General features: G+C 36.1%; 1 protein-coding gene across 1 annotated transcript; it reads left to right on the forward strand.

The window, feature by feature from the left end:
• The first annotated feature begins 1,613 nt into the window (after nt 1–1,613).
• On the forward strand, nt 1,614–21,242 carry LOC140146512 (transmembrane protein 59-like). Its single transcript, XM_072168385.1, has 6 exons — nt 1,614–1,814; nt 6,969–7,077; nt 7,741–7,835; nt 9,414–9,627; nt 15,069–15,319; nt 16,038–21,242. The coding sequence occupies exons 1-6, from the start codon at nt 1,650–1,652 to the stop codon at nt 16,209–16,211; spliced, it is 1,008 nt and encodes a 335-aa protein (XP_072024486.1). The 5' UTR covers nt 1,614–1,649; the 3' UTR covers nt 16,212–21,242.
• The last annotated feature ends 6,581 nt before the right edge of the window (nt 21,243–27,823 follow it).

The following is a 27,823-nucleotide window of genomic DNA, read 5'->3' on the forward strand; positions in this document are numbered from 1 at the left end:
CAATTTCAAACACGAGTGGAATAGTGAAATAAAATCCTTAAAATATTGCAGTTGGAGTTTACAAATCTGGATTTTCATTCCTTGTATTTATAAAAAACATAACAAAGTACAAACATATCAAAAAACCCTCAATATTGCGAATGAAACAATGTCTAGAGTACACAGCTGCCTTAAAGGGGCATTTCGTGATCCACAGCCTCATCCCCCCCACTTTTCTCAAAAAAAGTTGAGATTTTTATATCACTGGAAACCTCTGGCTACATAATGTTTATGTACAAAATATTTCTTGCAGATTAATTCTATTTGCAAAGATATCGTGAAATTTGAATTTCGTTCTGGTGCACCAGAACGAAATTACAATGCATTGTCTATGGAGCAGTGTAATACACATAACCATGCATAACTAGCAAATGCAAAATCGGAATCAACTGAAATTTTGGGAATAGGCTTTTTTCGTGGATATGTACTGAGAAGTGTCATAAAAAGAGGATGCTAGGATCACGAAATCCTCCTTTAAACTTATTCTCTCACCAAAAGGTGCTGGATTCACATAATACTTCCAAGAAATTTTCCCAACCACCTCATGTCACAAAGAAATCTACGCCACTATTCATCAGCACATTAGCCATATGGCAGGGTGGCAAGTCAGTCCCCTCCCCTGCTCAGTCGACAGATGTATTGTGACAAAATTTATGATTTGCATCTTCCTTTTGGTCTATTTTAGACCCTAAATTAACCCCATTTTTTAGTATCAAAATGCCAAATTTCCGCGCGCTTCGCCCGCATTTATCTCAGAAAAACCATTCTGTGAGTAGATCTGCGAGACGCGCCCTTGTAAATAGTTATAATTCCATCCATTCTATAAAATTTTTTCATAAATATGAGTGCTGGAGCAGCTCCTCTGATGCTTAGAAAAAGCATAAAACTTGTATACTGGAACTAAATTAACCAAAAGTTGTGATAGCCCTAGTATATGCATCATCCTTTGGAATGATTTTAGGCTACATATTGTCCTCAATTTTGTTCATTTTAGCTTTTTTTTCACGCGCTTCGAGCGCATTTGTCCAGGTAATGTTCTTTTAGTAGCAGATCAGTAGGACGATTTGGAAATGTTGCCCCCCACCCCCAGGCTCGGTGACTCTGATACATCTCTCTTTGAATTTTAGAATTGAAATAGCATATTTTCTGGGGCACAGCTTGGGAAAAAACTTGGATTACAATTGTGGGGAGAGGGGTGCCTTCTATACGAAGAGCCCGAGGTGGCAATCATGTTGCCATGCCCAGCGGCCATCAAAATGTGAATCCGGCCATGGTAGGCCCCTATACCAGCAAAATGTATTTCTCGATGTGAAGGGGGGGGTTACGTATTTTTGTTTGGCGGCAATAGGGGGGGTTATGTAATTTTAGATGCTGCTAATAGGGGGGGTTGTGTAACTTTATGAACTCAATTTTGAAATCCTCCCGGCCCCCCCTCCCCTATAAATAATGAACGGTCCCTTATGCTTTTATTTTCGGTCACGGTAATGAAATGAAACGACTGTAAAATTAGACTAATGGGATATTTTCGCTGGTTTTAAAATTTATTGCAGAGCACTGAACGGAAAGAAAGCATAGGGAACTAAAATTATGACAAAACAAAAACATTGAAAATGGCAGTGATTCCAATGATCTTGCAAACGGCAATTATTTGCTGTTTTGCAGTCTTTATACGTGCCGCAATCACTACACAAAATGTGTTCGATGGTGTATTAGAAGATGTAGCATCTTGTAGAGAATCTTGTGAAAGAACATATCCACTTCATACATATCCAAAGGTAGGTTTTTAAAGGGCACTAATTTTTTTGCTGGACACATACACAGTGTACATGCATGCCATATGATAATTGATTCCTTGTTAGACTGCGGAACTCAAGTCTTCAATTGCTCAAGATGTCTAGCCAAGAATTTGCTCACCGATAGCTTCACATTCTAGGCAGATTTGCTGAAGCATGATACCATGTAAAGCAATGAAAGTTAAGATTTTGTAACACAGACACAGCTCAGTAGTACAAGGAACTTATAGTATACGATGTCCTCATTCACAAACTGATACTATCTGTCCATCGTATAAGCCTCTTACCGTACGATAATGTGGTGAAGGAATATTACACAGTCAAGAATAGGCTCCATCATTTTTTTGTTCTGATCCCTCCCAGTCTCCCAAAACATCAAAACATCAAAAGCGTTGCACATTTACTTACTTAAGACTGTCCTTTTTCATATAACGCAGACAAAGTAGGGCCAAGCTACCTAGAAATGGTCAAATTTTGGCAAAAAATATCTCTGTGTAATCCTATGTAAGTCACATCGTTATCGGCGATCGTGATTTTTTTTTTCTGAAGTTTCGCTGGTACCCACTAGCGTCATGCATGTGACGTGACACAGCTAAAATAATCGACCGGAAATCGGGGATCATTAAAACGTCAACGAATTTCAAAACACACAAAGCAGTAAACTTAATGGCGAGCGGTCCGAATTTTGAGCCATACAAGTTTACGTGGTGAACTAACAGCTCAGTCAGTCATATCGATAATCATGATATTAATGTTAAATGTAAACTCGTTTACTGATTGTTTGTTGAAATTTTATTTTATGCATGATTCACTCGGTCGGACATCCGGGAACATTGTCCCCTTTGCACAAGTGCGCGCCTAGCAACCAGCTCGAGAAAGGGGAACTGCACATGCGCTGCACATGCCTGGGTTTACAAGGGCTATTTCCCCTTTGTGACGTCAGCCCGACCAAGAGAATGGAGGTTACATCCTTAAAGCCTTGATGTACGATCTTTTTAAATTTTTAGATTTTTCTTTTTTCTTCCAAAATGATAATATGGACATGATGGAATCATTATGAAGTTCCCAATACATTTGGATGCGAAAAACATTGGGAATTTGCAAAGAAACAACATCATAAACAGGGGTAGCGCTAGGCTGCATTTTGGGGTCCCGGACCCACCAAAATAGAGTTCGGACCCCTGTTTTTATATTTTCTGTGAGTTCAGGGTCCCTGCAGACCCCAGTTTTTCAATCTAGCGCTAACGCAGACATACTATTTATGCTACATTTGTGCAACTCGGACTCACCAAACTCTACTTCGGACCCTCTACTTTTTAATTTTCTGCAAGTTCGGGGGTCCCTGCGGACTCTGGAATGTTTTGTTCTAGCGCTACCCCTGATCATAAACTTCACCTCTATCACTCGAAACATCTCGCACTATTTGGATTAGGACAGCGAGTGCGGCCTCAGAGTTAGTCTCCTATGCGGCCAGTTTGGTTACGCTCCATCCACATGTGAAGGGAGCGCAACCAAACTAGTTTTGTAGGAGACTACTGTTTGCGATCGTGGCCGACATAAAATCATAATCGAAAAAATTATGATTTTATGTCGGACCAACAGAAAATCATCCCGTTTTACTACAAATAGGGCGAATTTGACAGTTTGCTCATAGATTTAAGTTAGAACATGTGTAAGTATTTATATGCCAAAAATTCTGAAAAAAGATCGTACATTTATATTAGGCCCATGAAAGTCAATTCCGAGTTTATCGTCACTTTTTTTTTTCCTGGTTGGTGAGGTGACTTTTTCATTTTTCATTATTTCATCAGATTTCATTATTGACCTAAAATGTGTGTTGATTTAAATCCAAACTCATGTGATTTATAAACATGTTTTTTATATGGGTAAGGACTAGAAAAGTTAGAAAAGAGCCTGGTTTTGCTTCCAAGTTAAATATGAATATATGATTTACATGCTAAAACTGATGAAAACACTGATACTTTGAAAATAATGAATTATTTCTAAGGCATTTTTTTAAATTTGATGCGGGTATTTTTGGTTTCCAAAAAGTGACGCGGGCGGGGGATGATAAACTCGGAATCGACTTTCACGCGCCTTAAGGCTTTAAAAAGTATTTTGAAAATAGCTTTTAAAAAAAGCTAGCTCTAGAGATTGCCGGGCTAGTTGCTTGCTGATTGCCGTCGTTAATGGACACAATTTGAGGGCAGTATGGCAGGAGGGAGAGGCACCAACGCCAACGGCAGATGCAATAAAGAATTGGTGACTTTTCTATTAACTTGAAAAGTGTAGCATCAGGGTCTTAGCTAGCCAGTAGCCACCCGTCTGGCCGTCATTTTAGACGGCCAGTTTGCTCCTGGGACGGGCAAAATTAATGCCTTTGACAGATGCTATATTATAAATTGTATGTTTTGAGAAGCTAATTGCCCTTTTTAGTAGACCCAATTTGTAGAACAAGGCCATATCAGCACATATTTGAACTCTTTGAACCCCCAATGGGATATAGATGTCTGGTAAATGTTTTAAAGGTCAAATTAGGACAGGCAATTTTATTCAAATGACAGGCAACCCTCAATTTCTAGCTAAGACCCTGTGTAGCATGTGTATTTAATATGACATACATAGTATGACCCCATGCCTATTCTCAGACACTTGATCATCCTATTTCTGGATGTCTGGTCTAGTTTCTGCAAAAATAGAAATTGGTTGTCAAAAATTCATGCTGCAATCTTGTGCTGCAGCGTTCGAAATTTTGGTTGTCCGTTCGCCCGGGACAACTAAAAAAGTCGCCAGACAACCAAAAATAATGATTCGGTTGTCCGACAACCATAAATCTGTAGCCAAAACTAGTAGGCCTACAGACAAACAAAATCTTAGACGAACAACCAGAAAATGTAATCTGGTTGTCCATGGGAGAACCATTTATTTTTCCTTAATTCGAACACTGCTGTGCTGTAATTAACCATTTGATATTAATGTTACATCAAGTCAGACCAAAATGCTCCAAGCCATATGTGTAATTTGCTCCACAGCGACGGACGCGCACCCTTCTTGTTTGTACATCCCAGCTGCGTGAAGCTCCGCCAATAATAGTCATGATATTAACACGATCAGAGAGCTAATAAACATATGACCGTGTGTCATGAAGTGGTATTCCTTTGCGTTTCGTCAATAAATTTCAAGGCTCGCGCATCATTTTGCATTGAAACACTCATAATTTACAAACTATAGACCCTAATCCCTATCATACATGTAGTAAAAGTATATATTTTCTGAAAGGTTGTGCGCCATGAATTGGGGGCCAAATGCGTTACATACACTGTACTAAAAAATTGAACAATTTATGCTATTTTCAAACTTTGCAAAATTAGCATTTTTTCCAAATTTTTTCATTTTTCCCTATTTTATTCATATTCAAGCCTGATCCAAGTCCTGATAACTATTCACCTAATTTATTGAACATCTCATTTCTGATACTGTGGTATTAAATAAAACTGCAGTTCACTGGCTTCAATGTAGCAGTTATGCATGGCCAGTGTCCAGAAATACACACATTTAACATCTTCAGCACAAGTGACTTTTTAAGAATAAAAGGTAGCTGCCTCGTATACAACACACTTGCAGAAAAATAGCTCCTGTTTCAAATCAATTGAGTCTATTCGTTTAAATCTTTAATCATAACAAATTAACAAGAAAAGTATCAAGTATTTTCCCCACCTATTCTTATAATAAGAATTATAAAAATTCTTATATTTTTCTTTACTCTTTGAATATTCCTTAAATCTTCCCACTAAGTCGCCAATAGTCGAGGTCCACGACTACGACTAATGATTGCCAATTGGCGACTATTCCTGAACATTCAACAAGTAACTAGACTGCGCTGCATTCCTTTTTTTTTGTTTTGTTTGATAAACAATATACGTTTCCATGCATGAAACCATTTAACATCTATGACGAAACACATCACATCTCCAGTGACTGCCCTGCCCAGAGAAAAAAGGACTGCGGTAGTTGGATATGACCTGTGTGACCCACCATATCTTAACACATAGACTCAACCTCTTTCATCTCAAATCTGAGATGAATGTTAATGAAGTAAAAATCACTGTGGGTGGTAAATCTTAACCAATAACAGATAGGCAAGCATACATGTTTATGCATTAGCCCAACCCACTGTGTTCACTGAACCCAACCCACGTGGGGTAGCTCTATCTGGGTCAGGTAAAGTTTTATTCAGATTTCATTTGACAGCTTAACCATAGCGTATACGTGCGCGGCGTCAAGCGTATACATTGGACCTTGTGCAAATAATACGCGCTGGGCGGCTATTCAAACGACTTAATTTGTAAAAACCACAGGATATGCGCATAAACAGCCAAGACTGCATTTTTAATGAGGTAACATCATACCCACTATAGAGTGCATAGTTCATTGTATATTCGAAATACAGTAGACCAGTTTTCTCATGGATATGAGCTGTTGAATCAGTACAGGAATGATGAGTTTTCCATGGTCAGGTCAGAGAGATTAATTTAGGGAATGATAAATTAAACTGGTCTACTACAGTAGACTAACAAGTAACAAGACGGGTTCTAAAAGTGCTAAAAATAAGTGTTGGCCGATCCAGGATCGGTAGATCGGGCCGATCTGGGACTGAATCTGTCGTGAATCTGAATCGGGAGAAAATCCTTTATGTTGCCGATCTTCATACCGATCTACCAAAAATAGACTTTCCAGTGGTCCCAGCGTAGATAAGCTTGTGTAAATTCCATAGCATCGGCGGTCAATATCCCGAAAAAGACGCAACCAAGAATAAGGTCATCACACTACATGTACATTGCCACAATTAGTTTTGGTGTCTGAGGTCATTGCAAATTATGTAATCCTTGTCCATTTATTACTATGCACTGCATGACTTATTGTGCATGTGAATATCATGTGATGTAAATATGCTCCTGCCGGAGTCCTGGCTCTTGAGGGGGTAAAATATCAGTAACCTACATTTTTGGTAAAGACACTCTGATTGGCTGATCACTTATTTAATGAATATTGATCAGCCAAAAATATCTTGATGTGATTGGACAGATATATGCTTATTCTTTCATTATTATTTTATCTTTTTTCTTCTGCCTTCAGGCTGAGCATCTACAAGCATGCAGGCGTGGCTGCCGATTCTTTGCAATGATGGATTTTGCAGAGGGATCATCTGATAATTTTAATGAAACTAATGAACTATGTAAATCAAGTAAGTTTTAACATTGATGACTTTACCAAGCCCTGTGACATTTTCGGCAGGAGCAGGGTTGAGCATACAAGTGTGGCCCAGGTAGTTCTTAATGGGCAGTTTCACACACAATATATACATGTATGTACATGTAGGAGGGACTGGAGGGTACAGTAGCCATATATTGTATATAGTACATGTAGTTCACAAACCTCCCAGTTGCCACTATTTCTCTATCAAATTGCGTCCAACATACATTGTAAGCTTACGACATTTTGAAACGGAGCCAGACACAAAAAACGTGTGTGGGTGGGTGTATGCATGTTTGCTTGGAAATTGAGTGAAAAAGAGTTAAAATAATTTTGCCTAAACATGAGAGATAAATTTAGTAGTGTATACACTCAGCCCTTTTCGCATGTGATTTTGACTAAATTAATCTCATATATGATCATTTCAGTTTAAAAAAACAAACAAATTTATGCATGCTTCGCGTGAATTTGTTCCAATAATGTAAACCATATTTGGCCATTTAAGCTTCAATATTACACGTTTCATGATCCTTTCTTAGATCACCAAGAAACCCCCCCCCCCCTCCCCCCGCAGTTGCTTGAAATTAATAGTTTCATCGTGAGGACATCATATTATAGTTTGCTGCCTAATTTCATTTGTACCTTTTGCTTTCAGCATGTATGGAATCTTATCGGGAAGGTGGTGAGTTAGATGCTTGTATACTAGGCTGTGATAACCAAGTACCTTTTGCAATAGAAGAACATAAGAAGGTAGGTATGACAAAACCGTAAAAAAAACTGGTGATTTGTAGTGGACAATGTCTAGATGTTGATCCACAAGCCTCCGCAGTCAGCACACTTTACAGGCTGTTGCTGACCACTTTGGCCTCACATCATGCCATAAGCCATAAAAACAATCACCCCAGGACTTTGCAGCTTAGGAACACATACCCTAGATATTCAACAATTGACCCCTGAGTTTCGTACGGGTTACAACAAGACAAGTTCCTTGTCCAGCAGAATTTCAAGCTAACTCAATTTTTCAATGTGAGCGTACTAAGCCACTGCCAAGATTTGAACCTGCAACCTCTCACACCATAGTCGAATGCCTTATAGATTGAGCTAACTTGACTACCTCAAATACCAGTGGTTATATTGTGTATGGGTGTGTGTGAAGGTGATTACCTTATATAGAGGGGAATAGGATACACAACTAACACAAGGCTGTGATAAAACCAAGTTTATGTGCAATTAATATCTGTACATGGAGTAGAAAATATGCGCCAGTCTATTGAAAGCTGATTGTATCAAAATTCAAATTGGTTTTACTACCAGTGCCTGGTAAATTTTGATTAATCTACCTACAGGAAAACAAATTATTGTTTACAATTTTGCTCCTGACAGCTGTGTTTGTGTTTACAAATCAAAATTAAAAATTGTTTATCGGAGAGCTGTTGTGCAGAGCAGTTTGCCTGTTATGCAGTCACTGATTTTCCTCAGGTTGATGATGAGAAAACAGCTATAATTGTTTACAGTTTTGCTACTGTGAAATTTAGGGAACTTGACAGCTGTTTTTCAGATCATGTCAATTATCAATTTGTAGCACATGTTCAGTGGCACTGGACCCAGATTTTAACTATAAAATCAATCAAATCAATCATTCAAAATGGCTATCAATGTTAATTATGGGAGTTCTACTGTACGTACAAGGAGTGGATGTTGAATTTCTTTGTATTTTGTTGTTTTTTTATTATGGAAATAAAGATTCATTCATTCATAAATTATCTTTTTTAAACCCTTTTTGGGGAGGGCCATCTTTGCAATGTTAACACATTTTGCAACTAGCACTGAAATGGAATGAAGCAAATTCTCTATATTTGCAAGGAATTTAAGCAATTTTAAATGGAGAATGGAGAAAATATTTCATTTGCTAGGAAGATGAACAAATGAAATTTCTTACAAAAGATAGCAGTTTTCCCATAATTTCTTTTGATTTCTTTATTGCAGAAGCCAATATTTTCACTCATTTCTCTAGTCCAGATATCAACAATCATGAATTATTATCTGAATTCAGTCTGAGAATTAAAAATAATGAAAAGGAACAGTGTATGACATTTGACCCCACTGAACATTTAAAGGTTTGCTTAAGTATTTTATTAATCATGATTACAATTTTTGCTTTCAAGTGATTGTTCAAAAAATAGTCAGCTTTTCCAGTTCTTTAATTTTCTTCTCTTTTCTCCTTCCCTCCCTCCTTCCCATTCATATCCCTCTTATGCAAATGCTAGTGGTGAATGCAAATCGAATAATATACTCAAAATTTGTTTGTAACCCGTTTTCTATCCACAGTGGGCCATGGAGGAACCCAACATTCATATCTTAATGCCCTTTATGACTATACAAAGTATATATCAACAATTAATGAGCCAAGCTCAAGGCTTCTCACTCAAGTCTTGGTCTGTCTTTATGTGGAGTGATAACGGACAACTATATGTGTATGAGACAAGACCTGAGCTGGATATATTTACTGTGGACCCAGAGGCTCAACAACCAGCTTTAAGAGGTAAATACAACCACTTCACAAAAAGAAAGTACCCACTTGTTTGATTGGTCATAATATTTGGACAAAATTAAGCATGTTAGCTACAATCCAATATGGCATTTGTGTAAACAAAATCGGAATAATCAAGAAATTAAAGGAATGAAATTTGGTGCAAGACCCATTTTCAGTGAATTTGCCTGCAAGAGCAACAAATTATGAAGTTTTTGAAGGTGATTTTTGGATAAAAGAAAACAATTTATAATTGTAGACTAATTTTGTCGCAAAACGGATTATTTTTTTAATTCAACATTACTACATCACAATTTCTACAAAATGTGCTGAGAATTTGTGGCAACCATGATGTGTATAGTTGTCAAATTGGGCTATTCCAGTTGAAATTCATACACCCCCTATGGAAGACATTATCTTAATCTCCTATTTGATTTCAAATAAGCTACCCATTCAGGTAACCCCGTTCAAAATTAACACTCCCTGTGTGGAAGATATCAAGGTCATGTCTTTCACAGAGGGTGTGTGGACCAGGGTTCGCGTTTTAATGCGTCATTGCGTCCTGGACGCAAAATTTTGAAAACGGGTAAATATGGACGCACTGAATTTCTAAATCCAAGGAGGTTAGGGGGTCCAAAAAATCTCAACTGGACGCATCCAAATCGCAGCCTGATTTACTGTGTAGAAATAAAACTCCTCCCCATTTAACAATGTTAACTGTTTATTTACATAAATGTGTCATTAATTTTCAAAATCGGCCACAAAATGTCGTTGTTTTTTGGAAAATCCAAGGCTGGGCGCCGTCAATTTTCAGTTCATATCGTTGCCGGTCATTATTTTAGCCTTCCAAAACTTTCAGAAAGTCCGGCATTCTAGGCCCCAAATTGCATAATATGCACATCATTTTTCAAACAACTGAACCCCTAAAATGGTGAAGTATGGACTAATTTACTTCAATAATTAATATATCACACAGTAATACTGATTTGTGAAGTAGAATTTACAGTAACTTCAGCCCTTTTGGCCGTATCGCGAACTTTATGAGATCGAGTCCACCATCTTGGATATTTATGTAAACACTATTATACTGCCCTCTATAGGCAGTATAGGCAGCAGGCGGTAGACATGGAATATACAGATAATATAAAATGAAATAAAATAATTAAATTAAATTAAATTAGATTAAATTAAATCAAACTAAATTAAATTAAATTAAATTAGATTAAATTAAACCAAACTAAATTAAATTAAATTAAATTATTTAATTTAAATTAAATAATTAAATTTAATTATTTTTTTATTTTTTTTATTTTTTTTAAATTTTTAAAGATTTTGGAGTTTTGGACCCTTTGTTTTTAGGTTTGGACGCCCTGTTTTCAGACTAAATGGGGGGTTAAGGCGTCCAAATAGCTTCCACTGGACCCCCTGTTTTAACCAGGCACCGCTAACCCTGGTGTGGACTGTGGATTTCAAGTGGAGTAGCCCATTGAGCCCAGGGTTTTCTTTAAGCATTTTGCTGAAGGGGTATTTTCAAATTTTTTTTGACCCTTTCAATTGTGAATTTTTCCTCTGAAGGAGTCAAAAACATTGCCCAAGGGGTATTTTTATACAGTCCAACCTCTTTTATCCGGCCATGATGGGACCAAGCATGAAAAATCCGGATAAGTGAATTACATATAATTCTGCATTGACTGTCCCAAGTACTGAAATTGTGACAACAACAGATTGTTTTGACATGGGGTAATAACACTAAAAGATGGCTTTAGAGCACTTTATGCAACACAGATATGTTATTCTAAGCATTCAGAGCATGGAATTAAGGTGTTAAATTATCAAAAACATGTTTTCCTGTGAAGATTTCACATCCGGATAACAGAGAGATCCATATAAAAGAGGTCCGGATAAGAGAGGTTGGACTGTAATATTATTTTTGAAGACATTTTCAACAATATGTGTGTTTTTGGAGCCATAGGCGTAGATCCGGAGGGGGGGGGGGGGGGATCTCCCCCAATATTTTTCCAGGGGGATGGGCCATACAATAATCATCCCCCCAATGTTGATGCCTGTATGTGGGTTTCTGACCAAATTAACCTCATATTTGGTCATTTTAGCCCCAAAAGTGCATATTTTTGTGCACTTAGCGCGAATTTATTCCACTTTTGCACCATATTTCAACAGTTTAGCATCAAAATGGCAAAATTTTTTGTACCATAAACTTATTCTTTCGCCAAAAGGTACTGGATTCACTATACTTCAAGACATTTTTTTTCACCCCCCCAGTCAAAAAGAAATGTACGTCACTGTTTGGAGCAGTGGCGGATCTAGAGCAGTCAAGAAGGGTGGGGAAATTTTAAAAGAAAATAATAATATTTAAAAATGCCCCCTGAGAAGTAAGAAACTTTTGCAAAATGAAGACCTAATTGAAGCAATTTGGTTGATCATTATGGCACTATTAATGTGTAAAATTTTAGTTTAAAAAAGCCGAACATTTGTGAAATGAGCAGTCCATGGAGCCTTTCGTGGACGGCAGGTTTTCCCTATTATGGTAGGCCTACATGTATAAATTGTGTTAAACATAAATTGGCAAATGTCGAAAGCAGAAGTGAAAGTGGCTATTTGTTTATCAACTACGCAAGGTGATGTTCCCCTCTCAGAACTTGGAAAATTTTGCAAAATGAAGACCTAATTGAAGCGATTTAGTGGACCATTTTGGCACTATTACTGTGTAAAATTTAAGTTGAAAAGCCGAAAATTGTGAAATGACGGTCCATGAAGCCTTTCGTTGTCACGTTTTCCCTATTAGGCTTATAAATTGTGCTAAAAATAGGGCCTAAATTGGCAAATGTCGAAAGCAGAAGCGAAAATGGTCACTTGTTTATCCACTACGCATGGGGGTATCTGAGGAGGATGTTTTTGCAAAATTAAAGTCCAATTGACCTCTGGTGCATCATTTAAACAGAAAAAAGGACCCGAACACTCTACATTTTAGAGACTCGCAATCACTAAAACATACATGGATCAATGCTGACAAAATGTGATGGGCACTACATATCGGGAGTAGGTCCTAAATGCCAAAAGCCGAGAATAAATGCACAATATCGGGTGTTTCTCTATTCAAATCTTGCAATATCTGAACTCGTATGTTTTTAAGAGTTTGTACGCATTGGACTTTGGGACTTTGGATTTGAAGGGGTCGTTAAAGTAAACCCTGATTGAGCCTTTTCTGTAAATCTTGACTGACACTCATGAAATAAAACAGCAATGCTTATACATTATACTGATATTTATTACATCATTTGTTTTATCCAAATTTCCAATGGAAAATAAATAATTTCCAAATGGAAAATAAATAACAGCCTACTACAACCCCAGTAAAATGTAAAATTATCATTCTGATTGTCTTGGAAGGCACTAAATGTCAAAATTATACCATATGTAACATGCCAAAATTATGTTTCCACACTTTGAAAATGTGTATGTAGAATCTTCAAAATCAACATTTGTGCAAAAATTGTTTGACTCAAAATCTCTGAATATGCCCTGTTTTGTGTTATTTCCTCATCAATCCAGGTGTCGCTAAAACAGCCAATTCATACGAGATCAATCTCGCAATCACTAAAACATACATGGATCAATGCTGACAAAATGTGATGGGCACTACATATGGGTTGTTTTACAATCAGGGTACACCGTTTGTCTCACTAGGGGTGAAAAATGAAGTGTCTAGTTTTTCATAAATTTCTTTGTTTTTGTATTGTGGATGGGTCAAATAGGAAATCTGTAAAATTTTTAGGCGTCAAGTGTTCAGATTTTTAAGTTATGCCAGAAACATGTTTATGATGTACATGTTTCTGTATACCCAATTTTTCGGAGAGGACACATTTTGACGGAACCATGACTTCCAACTTTCAAACATGCGATACATGGAAACTAAGTGCGAGTGGGCTAAGTGTTTATTATATGTTTGTAGGATATACATTAGTGTTTTTCAAGAAAATATAATTTTAATCTTTGGTCAATTTTAACTATGGATTACGAGCCTGAATTCGGAGAGGACATTTTTTGACGGAATTTTCACCATAAATTTGAAGAAATGACACAATTAATAAAACAGTCGTAATCTTACATGCTTCTCAATTTTGAATAATCATGTTTCAAAGATTACTTCTGAATTGTCAAAATATGTTTTCATGTTATTGCTGGCAGTGATATATTATTTGGAAAGTTCACTAATGTCAAATGAGACAGCTATTTTGTCCCAAAATGATACAGAAATGTATATTTTTATCATTTGCTAAGCATTTCAAACAGTTTCTTCGTGACTGTAGGTGGAACTAATAGGGGCCAATAATTAGGCATGGCAACTTTTAATTTTCAGTAAATCTTATGTTTGAAAGAGGGCACAATATGGTGCTCAGCCGAAATGTACCCTGATTGTAAAACAACCCATATCGGGAGTAGGTCCTAAATGCCAAAAGCCGAGAATAAATGCACAATATCGGGTGTTTCTCTATTCAAATCTTGCAATATCTGAACTCGTATGTTTTTAATTGTACGCATTGGACTTTGGGACTTTGGATTTGAAGGGGTCGTTAAAGTAAACCCTGATTGAGCCTTTTCTGTAAATCTTGACATGACACTCATGAAATAAAACAGCAATGCTTATACATTATACTGATATTTATTACATCATTTGTTTTATCCAAATTTCCAAACTTCTATATTCTCAGTACCTTTTGGGGTTTTGTAGCCCAAATTGACATGCTTTTCCCAGATTTTCAGGTGTTTTCTTCAGTCCACTTATCATCCCTGGTACATGTAGCAAAAATTTGTCAAAAATATTAGGACAAGCTGAAATGCTGGCAGACTACAATCGTTTTAAATAGTTTGTAGCCCTCATGGAACATTCAGTACACAGTAGCTCTTCTCAGCAATACACGGATGTAGGACTGCGCTGTACGCTCTACAAATCGGTTCCATGATGATCACAATTTATTTGAAAGTTCTAATGACAGTTGATCTGCAAGTCCTTGCTGACCTGATCTTCACTATACAGATTTTGGAGGGGGTTGATTTAAGTTTTGAAAATCCCTATTTTGACTTAATGATGTGGTATATTCATAGTTAAAATGAAATACGTAATGAAAGTCACAACAACTGTACGTGGGGTAATAATATGTTGTTGCCAGCTCTTTCTGGTGCAAATGTCAAAATGATCCCATATGTAACATGCCAAAATTATGTTTCCACACTTTGAAAATGTGTATATAGAATCTTCAAAAATCAACATTTATGCAAAAATTGTTTGACTCAAAATCTCTGAATATGCCCTGTTTTGTGTTATTTCCCCATCAACCCAGGTGTCGCTAAAACAGCCAATTCATACGAGACCAATCTCTAAATGGCCCTTAGTCTAAGTAACCATGTTTTGTGTTATTTCCCCATCAATCCAGGTGTCGCTAAAACAGCTAATTCATATGAGACCAATCTTGAAGTACAAGCTAACCAGTACGGACACATGGAAGCAAACCGTGGCGGCTACCCAACAGACAATGAATCCTATGGATGGCTTGACTGTGTGTCCAAAAAGTCTGGTCTACCACGATGGTTACTAAGCGTTACAATATTCCTCTCGGCATTAGCTATGATATGGCTATGTTGTGCCACCACGGCCACTGCTCCAGACCAACGTCTCACTGTACAGGTAGGTTGTAGCAGAATTACTACAGTAAGGCAAGGAAAAAACTGTTCTACATGGCACAACCCAGATTTTGAATTTTAGGGATATTTTTAGCTAATTTGGGGGGGAAAAATGTTTTTAAAAAAATTCAAATTTTTGACAGCTTTTTCAATTGATTTTTTTATGGTCATTTAGCCTCTTCCAGGAAAAAAAAAGTGAAAATCCTGACCAACTGACCGACCCTACATGTACTTGGTAAGACCATCCACCCGTAGAACAGTTTTATTTTTGTCGCCTGACAGTGAAAATTTTCACCAAACATTGCTTTTGCTGCATTTAACACAGCTACCACAAAAATAAAAATGCATAAATGCATGTTCCTTTACGTATATAGGTGAATATTGATTGTGAATGGACATCCATCGTATATTATTATGTGTCATTATGTTATGCGTCTAGTTTAAATTTATACATTCATACGTGAATCTACGGGATACATAATACATTGAGGGGACCGACCCCATTAATGATCCACAGACTCATACACGCATTGGTAATATAGAGCGCTGGAATGGAATAGTGGTGTTCTTTGCTTTACCTCATTTGTTTGGCACGATATGAAAAAAAGGACATTTATGATAGTAAAAAGTAAAAAGTTGTGGACAAAAATAATTATTTTATATAAAAATATTACAATAACATGCTTTAACATTTGTTCTTTTTTTTCTTTTCATACCAACAGAAATTGAGCATCAATGGCGATCTAGAATATCTAAATGAGTGCAAGAAATATCCCCATCCAGTGTACATAAAAGCTGTACCCGCTCACACCACCTGTAACATAACTGATGATGATGATGATGTAGAACCTCTTCCTCTACATGTGGAAATCAAAGCACAACAAACCAAAATATAGTTGTGCCGAGGGATAGGGGCAATTTTTTTACGACCTAAGTAGTTTTATTCAAGGGGAGTGTATTTATTTTTTTTGACAGTAAACTATTAAGGCGTTTACAGTGTAAGGTTAATGATGATCATGATAAATTAAATCAGATTTAGGGGTGATTCCAGTCATAACTTATCAAATAGTAAGACTCAACATGGTGATACAATATTACATCCAAACCTTCAATAATTGTACTGTACGAGGGGGTATCAAAAAGTTTTAGAAATCTGTGATGAAATAAAAATTCATTTTCCAAAAAGCAACAGTGACAATATCACAATCACCACCGAAGATAACTTTCATTTCATCATCGATTTTCTAGGCACTGCAACCCTTCAAATGCAGGATCTTAATAACGCTGCTTGCCTCAATTTTCTCAATCTTGCAGTTTATGCGCAGTAACTGGGGCAGCAGGTTATTAGCATCTAGCGTCGCCTGTAAAAAAAAGTAAACATTCAGTATGAGACCATTTTTGCATCATAGTGTACATAAGGACCAGTGATTGCACTGACAAAATTTCATTGATATAGCTCTTTCACTTCTGGGCGATTTCTAAAACTTTTTGATACCCCCTCGTATAAGGAAAAATTCAAGTGGCAGATAAATATTCTTTTACAAGTCACATGACAAAATGTTTTTGTGGAACAAAAAGTTGAATCATCCACTTGTTGATTTTGCGAACCATAGTTAATGACAGGTTTTCTTTACTGCAAATTTATTGCACTAGATTTGCCTGTGAGAGTATCCAGTAGTTTTCCATACGTTAAGTTCCTGAAGGAAATTTCCACAGTTTTTTGCCCACTAATTTTGTGTATTCATAAAGATGGTTTTATTTTACTAACATGAAGTTGAAGTTATTAATTGAAGCATTTATTTGATGACAAGAAAATTTAAATCCAAAACTAAGCAAAATTAATATGTGTAACAAATGTCATCAAAAATGTTGAAGACAATAATATAATAAAGGAAGAAGGAATATTTATTAGAACAGATTTTTTCACAAATTATTGACATAAATTATATTTACTCTTGGAAAAAATTAATGTTTTCTACTAACTACCAACTACCAAATTCAATTTTCATTGGTAGATGAGCTACAATGGTAAATGTATGAACCTATTAACATAATATTGCAAATATTTCTGTTTTCCATTATGATAAAAATGACTTCACCAGCTGTTATTTATAAAGGGTGTTGGATAATTGATTTATATTTAGTTTCATGTCCAAGTCTCTGTTCAAATCCTTCATGAGTTTATTTCAGTCTGAATACAAAAGTAGAAACATGGAATTTGGAGTGTAATGCCAAAGCAGAAACATTGTGGAAATGAGGCCCATCAATTGGCTTCCTCAAGCTGGTTTTTGTTATGTATTTGCTTTGCGGGAACTGTCAAGCCCTAGAGTCAAAATAAGTCCGTTTGTGTTTGGATCAGCAGCTACTTACAGCAGAGAAATGAGTTGTCACATCTTGTGTTTACTGCATCAGACCTGAAGTTGATTTCTGTCAAACTCTAGATTTCAGCACAGGTCTTCAGGGGTCTACCAATTTGGCGCAGTTTATGGCGTATATAAAAGTGGGGTTCTAATTGGCTTATTGAATCACATCATCATCACATCGGCACCTCATTTGCTGGACGAGCTGCGTAGCATCGCATTACCTAGTTCTTTTTACGCGATAATCTTACAGAGCAGACAGATACCGCTGAAGTAATTTGCTGAATAGTATAGTGTATGAGTGATACTTATTATATCATAGCAACATGAAGTTATTCAGCTTGACTGATCCATGTTTCTTTGCTGAAGGATTTAGACAGAGAATTTTATACTAATTACTGGGTTATTTCTACTGCTGAAATGCACCGATACTAATAACACTTAAAATAATATGATACAATTCTTGAGAAAAATCACTGTCAATACTAGGGTGTCATGTAATTGGTATACAGGCTATTCTGTTTGAAAACCACACCCTTTTAGGGAGATTTAGGACTACCAACCATTATTATTCAGCAGTTGTTAGATAGTTCTCATCCCAAAACAGTGGATTAAGTGAGGAAAATCTTTGATATTCTACACAAAATTGGTGAAAATTCGACTTGATTTGAAAACAATCCCATTTGTATTGCCCATATAGATCAAGTATAATGGACTTAGTAGTGTCATCTTCTACAGGGCTGTGTGTATTTCAAATGGAATAGCCAATGGCAAACAGGATGTAAGTGCAGAATTTATGTGTGAAATTCTTAATATACCAAAACTAAGTCAACATTACATTCTCAGTTAGTCTTTCTTTTTTTTGCAAATGACTTTAAAAATCACCAAAATTTGTAAATATTTTGCAATATTTTGTAATAAAAAAAAAATCCTGAATTTTTGAAAATCCTGAAATTTGAGTCAGCATTCATTTGAACAGGAAAAATTACCCCCCAATTTCTTAAAATCAGGGTTGGTCAAGAACAGGGAGTTTTTCATCACCTTGAGTGAAGATATAATATGCATTCCCAGTCCATGATTTGCTTCAAATTGCCACAAAGACACACATACTATTGCACACAAGAGGTGTAAACAATTGTGGGTTGTCCGTATTCAGGCAATCCAAGCTATTCCAATTCTTTGCTTAAACAGACTATCCAGTATTTGAATTTCTACATATCCCCATCAATTGTGAATCCACAAGAAAAGCGGTGGTTTGCTTTTACTATCCATTCTCAATACTATGAAGTTTAAAAATAAAAGCGATAACAATCAAACCAACATTTCGGATTTCAACACATTTCTGCACTTACAGCTTAACCGCTACATCTAGTCTTTGTATTTTATTGTCATACAAAATCATGTATAAAAAAAAATAGGATAACTGTACATATGTAACATTGTAAGTTTCTTAAGATGGTATTTTTTTGTTTGCTTTTGTCTTTGAAGTTGGTCAGTGACAGAGAAGATGCTGTAATTTGATCAGGGTAATGGTTGAGTCTAATCCAATTGAAATCCATATGCTCCCTGTGCAAGGCATGACTTTCAAATTTCAAACGAGGTTACCTGAATGGGTGACTCCATTTGAAATCTACACCCTCTGTGTGGAATATTTTGGTAATGTCTTCCATCAGGGGGAGTATGGATTTCAACTGTGAGATGAGAATAGTGGAGTACCATACAAGGTATGCACTGGTATTTGCCATGACACACTGGAAATTATTGACCCAGTGAATTTCAAACTAACTCAATATTTCTGTACCATAATGTAGGTACTCACTCAGCCTAATACTATTACTCTCTCTCGCCCATTTTCTGTCGGATCAAAGTAGAGCCAATTCCTACACTGACTATTGAGATGAATAGGTGTAATATACTTTTGCGGTCGTGGGATAGAGGTGTGCTGTGTAATAATGTCATCAATGTGTCATAACATATGACAAATTTCTTCTGCAACTTGTGGAACCAAACCAAGAGATTTTACTTCATATTGCTATTTATTATTGCAACGCTATTCATGCATTGTTAATAACCTTCTCAGCAAACGTAAAATATTTCTAAAACATCTACTGTGATACAAGTAAACATGTTTTGGTCAAAACATTTTAATAACATTTAAATGTTGGATTATGTAAAGGTCACAAAAATGTTTTTCAAAATGTTTTACATGAAAAAACAATACAAAAACATTGTTAAAATGTTGTCAAAATGTCATTGTAAAATATTTTTGGCAAACGTTTTTGCACAGTTTTGTCAACACATATAAAACATGTTAGAATGCTTTACAAGACTTTGTCAAAAATGTTTTTGATTGTTATTAAAATGTTTTAACAGTTTTCTACCTTTTAACCCGGCATTTTTACCGTTTCTGTCAATCATTTTCTGTCAATCATTTTCCATCTGCTGCTGGATTGAATGGGCAAGTGATCTGACCTGACCTATCTCTGTTGAATCTCTATGCTTTTTATTATGATTTTATATGAAGATGTCGACTGTTTCTAACACACAAAGGCTAAATGCATTAGCTTCCTGGATCACAAAAGGGTTAGCTGCAGTTGTTCAACCTCAGCATATAGTTAACCCTTTTGTGTACCAGACAGCTGATGTAGTTAGCCTTGCTCCATGCAGTTGATATATGGGCTAAGGTTATATGGAGATGATGGAGAATTGGAATAATGAATAGCTGCAAAGTCAACTTTTTGTGGTTCTGTACCACAAGTTGAAGACTAAATTTGTCATGATGCATTTAACAGTATAAATATATTGTGACATAGTCTTCAGGATCAGCTGGAACTGGACAATAGCAGCTAAAAAGTGCAGTGATTTATAGTGCACTATGCACAGGCATAAGTCTCATCGGAACAAGGATGTTCGCTGTACGCTACTCATTTTGCTATTTTAAGAAATTCAACTTGTATGGTTAGCCCAATGCCTGGATTAGCCCTGACATAAATTGTTCGCTTGTCCAGTTGCATCTGATTTTGCTGCAACATGTCGCAATGTGTCCTTTTTTATTTTTAAAGAATTGGCTATTCCAGATGAAATCCATACACTCCCTATGGAAGATGTGACCTTAAACATCCACAGAGGAAGTGTGAATTTCAAATGGAGCTACCTGAATGGAGGGCTCCATTTGAAATCAAACCTATGTGGGTGATAAGGACATAGCGGGTGTGTGGATTTCAACTGGAATAGCCTGATGAAGATTAATTTTTTCTTTATTAAAATAATAAATTTTGTACATAACACATATGTGATAGAGTATATTCAACTTTGCACTGGACTCTTTCTAAACAAGAACATAATTATTTTTCATTGTGCACACTCAACAGAAAAGATTTTGAAAAATCAGAACTCTTTCACATACCCTTGCCTAATCTTTGTCAAAGATGCAATTGCATTTTTTTTCTAAAAATGTTTTGGTAAATTAAACTGACTAAAACCAAACCTGAAACTGTGTGTGAGTATGCTTACTTGTGAAAATAAAATGTGCACTTCAGTTTGCATGGTTGAACCTTTAACATCAAATTTGAATTGTGTGTGTTTTTGTGTTGGATGGCTATTACACCATTTTGTACATTAGCTAGGCCCAAGTTCTTATCGATTTATTTGCTTAACACTTTAGACACAATTTGAGGTCATCAGTATGACATCATTATTGGCTATCTTGTGATTTTCTTTTGGAGGATTGGTTTTAGTGGGGGTGGGGAAATTTTTTTTTTGGGTTGAGCTAGAAACCAACTCACCCCCCCCCCCATTCCTGCAAAAAACACCCGAAAGCAAGTGTGTATAATTGAACCATTCCATCAAAAGTACCCCTTTAAATAAATTAAAAACACATAGAGCTACAATTTTTTTGTAAGTCGGCCATGAATGATCCTAGCATTTAGCTAGCATTGTGCTGTATAGTTCTGTGGCATGTTATTTGCATATTTATGAATGTTAATGAGCTTATTTGCATATTACTTTTATTCACAAACCTTTGGGGGCCACCTTATTACGAACCGCGTAATTCTAGTTTTACATATATTTTAAGCTGCAAATCGTGAATGATAAAGGCTTTGGAACTTTTTTCTTTTATTTTTTTAAATTTCAATTTTTTATTTTTTTAAATATTTTTGCAAATAAGAAAAATAAGAAAAAAAGTCTAGGGTCGGGCCTATTTTTAGGGTCGGTCAGGTTACGCCAATCAAACATTTTTTAGGCCTTGTATTCGAGTCATCATGGACATACTAAGCAAATCATACTATTAAAGCAAGCGGTTAAGTTTATTCGATAGGGAGGAGCAAGTTTATTCGATAGGGAGGAGCAATCAGTGGCAACTTGTAATGGACCGACAGAAATATTTTTGCCGACAGAAGTTGTGATTTGTGGACCCAAATTTTTTTTGCATGGTTTGAAAAAGTGAAGAGCAAAAAAAAAAGGATAATAGGCGGTACCAACATAACATAGAAATACAAAATTTGTATGTTTAATTCACACTTTTTCATAATTTGTTTTACAATTCTCCACTTTTTTCTGTCACTGAGTAAAAAATATGCTATTGTTAACCCAATTTTTTTTCACCAACACCTTCCATCTACCGACAGCCTTACATGAACCGACGGACATGACGGGGCAAAAAACTGTCTACGCCACTGGGAGCAATGAGGATGGGGAGTGGGATGGATCATGCATGTTGCCTCGGGATGTTATAGGTCGCATTATTGCTTTTTCTTTGTGATTTCTCTGTGATTTCTTTGTTTTGATAATAAAAATACATGAAGATAAAAAATTATATGACAGATTTTGTAAAAAAAACTTCTTTAACCGGAGAGATCCTTTAATGAAGATCTATTATCGTGTAGGCCAAACTGCTCTGTTTTCCTATACACACAACAAATTTGTCTTATTCCAAATAGGTATAATTTTGGGCGTAACTAACATCCCCACCTCCCCCCCCCCCACACAAAAAAGGGTCGACAGGTCGGCTCTTGTTTGCTGTCTAACTTGCAAAGGAACCATGGCTTTATTCTTTCAGTATTCCAAACCATTCCAAACTGCCCAACAAAAAGTATCTACACACAAATGACACAATATATAAAAATGCAAAGGATCATGCAATATGCAAAGTGGGTTTTCCAAAATAATAAATACTAAAATAAATAAATGTTATTCCTATTAATTTATGTTTAAAAAATAGGCCAACAGTCGGGTTAAAGAACAATTTTTTCTGAAAAATTTTGAAGATTTGATCCGCGTTTTTTCATGATGATCGGTAACATTCAAATGCTATCTACAGTATATTCAAATGCCATCAGTTGACAACATTCAGTGATGCTATCTTCAGCAGATGCAAATGCTATCTTCAGTAGATAAAAAACCATTCAAGTGCTATCGTCAGTAGATAACATTTATAAGATGCTCAGTAGATAACATTCAAGTGATATCTTCAGTAACATTCAAACGCTATCTTCAGTTGATAATACTTAAATAGTTGCTATCTTCAGTAGGCCTATATATTCAAATCTATCTTCAGTAGATTAGAAAGCATTCATGCTATTTGTCATCACTTAGATAACATTCATATCCCGGATTCATATTCAGTAAACATTCAAGTTGTATCTTCAGTAGATAAGGCTAATGAAAGTTAATTCCGAGTTTATCGTCCCTTTTTTTTCCCAGGTTGGTGAGGTGACTTTTTCATTTTTCATTTTTCATTATTTCATCAGATTTCATTATTGACCTAAAATGCGTGTTGATTTAAAGCCACACTCATACATGTTATTTATAAACATGTTTTTATATGGGTAGGGACTAGAAAAGTTAGAAAAGAGCCTGGTTTTGCTTCCAAGTTATGAATTTATATGTTTTACAAACAAAAATATATGTTTCCAATTGCTAAAACTGGTGAAAACACTGATACTTTGAAAATAATGAATTATTTTGGCATTTTTGAAAATTTGACGCGGGTGTTTTTGGTTTCCAAAAAGTGACGCTGGCGGGGACGATAAACTCGAATCGACTTTCACTAGCCTAACATAAATGCCATCTTCAGTAGATAACATTGAGATGTGCCCTGAGTAATTTAATTTGTCATTTTGAAATTTACAGTAGTGCCATCAAACCTGCATTATACAATTAAAAATTATACAATTATCCAAATGTACTAAAAGCTACTAAACCTGCGCGCTGCGGCGGCGTTATGCTTCTTTGGGAATGTTATTGTGGTTATACGTAAGTGGTGTGCATTGCACTGCACTACCGGAGTACACGCTACACAACAGCGAATAAATGGATCAATCATTCATTATCATATTGACATGACCCCGAGATATATTGACAGGTCACATATTTTTATATAGATATAAATCTAATAGATCGTTCAGGGCTTCATATTTTGGAAATAATATTAATATTTTAAGTCAAATACTTGGTTGGCTGGAATCACGAAATAAAAAGAGGAAGTAATAAGTATAAATTAAATAAAAAGAATAGTCTTTATATAGTGCCGATGATGCTGTCACGTTGAGGTGCTGGCGTAGCATAGTGGTTACTTCGTACTCAAATTTATTGACTGCTCTTCAAAGAATTGAATTCAATGCCTGGGGCCTGGGTTCGAGTCGGATCTCGGCCCTGGGCTTGTAAACCACTCGCGCAATCCGGCACTTTTTTGTTCAGTTGGAGATATTGGTGAAATTTGCGAGTTATATCGTTTAGATTGAAAATAATGTGGATTACACGAATTATTTTCACTTTTTTTCTGGTCTCAGTTGCACCGCGCCGTATTGACAGAAGATGCCCGAGAAGATGCTATTTAGAGGCTGTGCATTAGGCCAAGTAAAATAAAAAGCATGTTTCACGTCCGGATTTTTGAAAAAAAAGGAGGAGGGGGCTTTTTATTTTTTATTTTTCATTTGCCAAATCGGTGTAAATACCCATTAGAGCTGTTTTAGCGTACACAATAATGCCTGGAAAAAGGAGGAGGCCTCTTTTTATTTGTTGTTCTGAGAGTTAGGCCCCCTCTCATTATCTTCGGTACCTTCCAAAAGTGTTTCTTGTATATTAGCAAGGCTACAGAAATCATCTCTTCTTCCTAGACATTAGGCCCTATGTTTTGAAAAGTTATAACTGAATTTCAAAAAATAAAAAAATAATTGAAGAAATCTCAAAAAAGGAAGCGGGAGGGGACGTGAAACATGTTTATTTTTTATTTGGCCTTATTAATTATCTGTCCCCACCGGTCGGGACAAAAATCCGACGTGAGTGGAGTAGTAGTATAGCTCTGCACAACGGTATGGATAAAGTTAAAGTGTAGGCCTATGAGGGCCTACAAAAAGCTAGTGCAACGCTATTGCATGATTTCAGTTATGATCCCGGGGGTTCTAAGTGGAAAAGAGAGTATAGGATGTTCAACAGATTTTGAAGTGCATATGTTATTTAGTTTAGATTCGGGATGCATTTTAAGCTATATTTTAATTCATTGATGGCTTTCGTTTTCATGAAAAAATGGTTTAAAAAGGAAGTTTTTTTCAGCATTTCTCAACTTATCTGTAAACACATTAATCATGTTAATCCAGAACCAACTGTCCTCCTGGAACACTAATATAATCCTAACCCTAAACATAATCGAACCTTTAACCTAAACTCTAACCACAACCACAAAATCTCGGATTTTGACAAAACTACAGCACCTAAAGTCTTGATTTTTGCAGGATATCTTTATTGACTAAAGTACATTAGGCCTCATAGTACATTCATGTAAAAACCAGAATTTGAACTTTTTTGAGGGCGTTCTCCCCAGCAAATGTTATAATATAGCTTTAACAAATTAAAGGCATGCATTTTCATTGCTCAAGTGCATTTAATATGTTGAATGATCAGTAGCGTAGCCAGGGCAGAGTGCCCCCCCCCCCCGACAAAAAATGAAAGAGAAAATCAGGAGGGCAAAGGAAAGGGGTGTTAAAGGAGCCTCTTTTCTACCAAAATTCAACCCGATCATGGGCCAAAATAGTGTAAAATACAAAAATCTTTGGCTACGCCCCTGTGAATGATTCATTAAAAATTGTGTGCTTTCTGTATTACTTTTTAATATTTGAGTGACTTTATGTGAGTTTTTGCCAGTTTTGCCGGTTTAAACCAGGGAAAAAAGGGCAAAAACAGGTTTTTGCCACCGGCAATTGCAAAACAGGGTTTTGCCGGCAATAACCGAACCCAGTCCGTAGATAATGCCAAAATTATATCATCAGTGGATAATACTCAAGTGCTATCTTCAGTTGATAACACTCCAAATTTATCTTCAATAGATAACGCTCATGCTATCTTCAGTAGATAGCATGCAAACGCTATATCGTCATCATATAACACGTAAATGCTATCTTCAACGATAACACTCAAATTCCATCTTCAGTAGATAACATTCGAATACTATCTTCAAAAGGTAGCCTAACACTTATGCATTTTGTAGTATAATGCACAAATGATATCTTCAGTAGATAACAGTTTAATGCTATATTTAGTAGATAACACTTAAAAGATGTCTTCAGTAGGGCCCCCTAAATGCCCTAATGCAAGTTCTTATAGGCCTACTGTCTTCAGCAGCAGAAAATGTAGACCTACAAATGCTAAATTCAGTAGATAACACCCAAATGTTATCTACAGTAGATAACGCTCACATGTTATCTTCGAAAGATAACACGCACATGCTATCTAGAGTAGATAACACTCATATGATATCTTCAGGAGATACTATTCAAATGCTACCTAGATAACTTAAAGGTAGCATTCAAATGCTAACTTTCAAATGCTATTGTCAGTAGATAACACTCAAATGCTATCTTCAGTCGATAACAGTTTAATGCTATATTTAGTAGATAACACTTAAAAGATGTCTTCAGTTTTTTAACCTTTTTCATAATTTCCACCCTTTTTTCTTTAATAATTCTTTGTGCAGCTCCTTCTTCTTCTACCGCCCATTCTTTTTTGCTACCCCCCCCCCCCTATTTTTATCCCGGGGCAGTCACACCCCTCCCCTCAAAATATGCGCATGATATCAGATTGAATCTCAGTATAAGACATAAAGGAATTCCCGGAGAAGGCTTAGAATTTAGCACGAGGCGCTTTGTTATCAATTTTATGGCATTATTCAAATTTGTGCCCTGCACTTTATCAGTAAGTAATCATGTTATGCAGATGGAGGGTGGTTTGATGTGCATGCTGGGCATTTATATCAGCATTTAAAGGAGTATTTCGTGATCCTAGCATCCTCTTTTTATGACATTTTCAGTAGATATCCACGAAAAAAGCTTTTCCCAAAAATTTCAGTTGATTCCGATTTTGCGTTTGCGAGTTATGCGTGATTATGTGTATTGCACTACTCCATAGACAATGTGTTGTAATTTCGTTTGCACGAATTAGGCCTAATCAGCAAGAAATGTTTTGTACATGATTATTATGTAGCCAGAGGTTTCCAGTGATATAAAAATCTTAACTTTTTTGAGAAGAGTGGGGGGGGGGGATGATGCTGTGGATCACGAAAATGCCCTTTTAAAAGAGATGATTAATTAACAAAGATAAATATGGAGAAAACAAATAGTATGTAAACCAGCCTTGAATCGATGTTGGCCCAAACATGTCATGTCAAGTGTTCCAAATAAGAAAATAAAAGTGGTTGTCCAAGGTGGAAGGTCACCAAAAGACGCCCTTTTTTCAAAAATTTTAGACACATTTCTGATAATCTCTCACCGAATTACCCCATTTTTCATTATTTTTCAAAAAAAAATTCAAAAAATTTCAAATTCCTATTGGGGTTACAGTACAAATGAGTGACCAGGGGGGGGGCAAACATGCGTCTCATTTTCAGCCATTTGGTAATTGGTATAGCAATGACACCTCATTTTTCTAGGTCAATTTTGGCATATGAATTTTTTCAAAATGTTCCTTATTTTTCTGAATATAGCCTACTTTCACCTACCTGTAGCAAAAATTTGTGAAATGTGCCACAAATATTGGCAATTTGCATTAAATTTGGGTAAAATTTTAATTTGGGTTCATGAGTTTTAATAATTTATATAGTACGGGTGGGTGCACTTTCAGATTCTTGAGGCACATCCCTACCCAAACCAAACTTG

The sequence above is a fragment of the Amphiura filiformis genome, chromosome 2, assembly GCF_039555335.1.
Source record: "Amphiura filiformis chromosome 2, Afil_fr2py, whole genome shotgun sequence".
NCBI lineage: Eukaryota > Metazoa > Echinodermata > Ophiuroidea > Amphilepidida > Amphiuridae > Amphiura > Amphiura filiformis.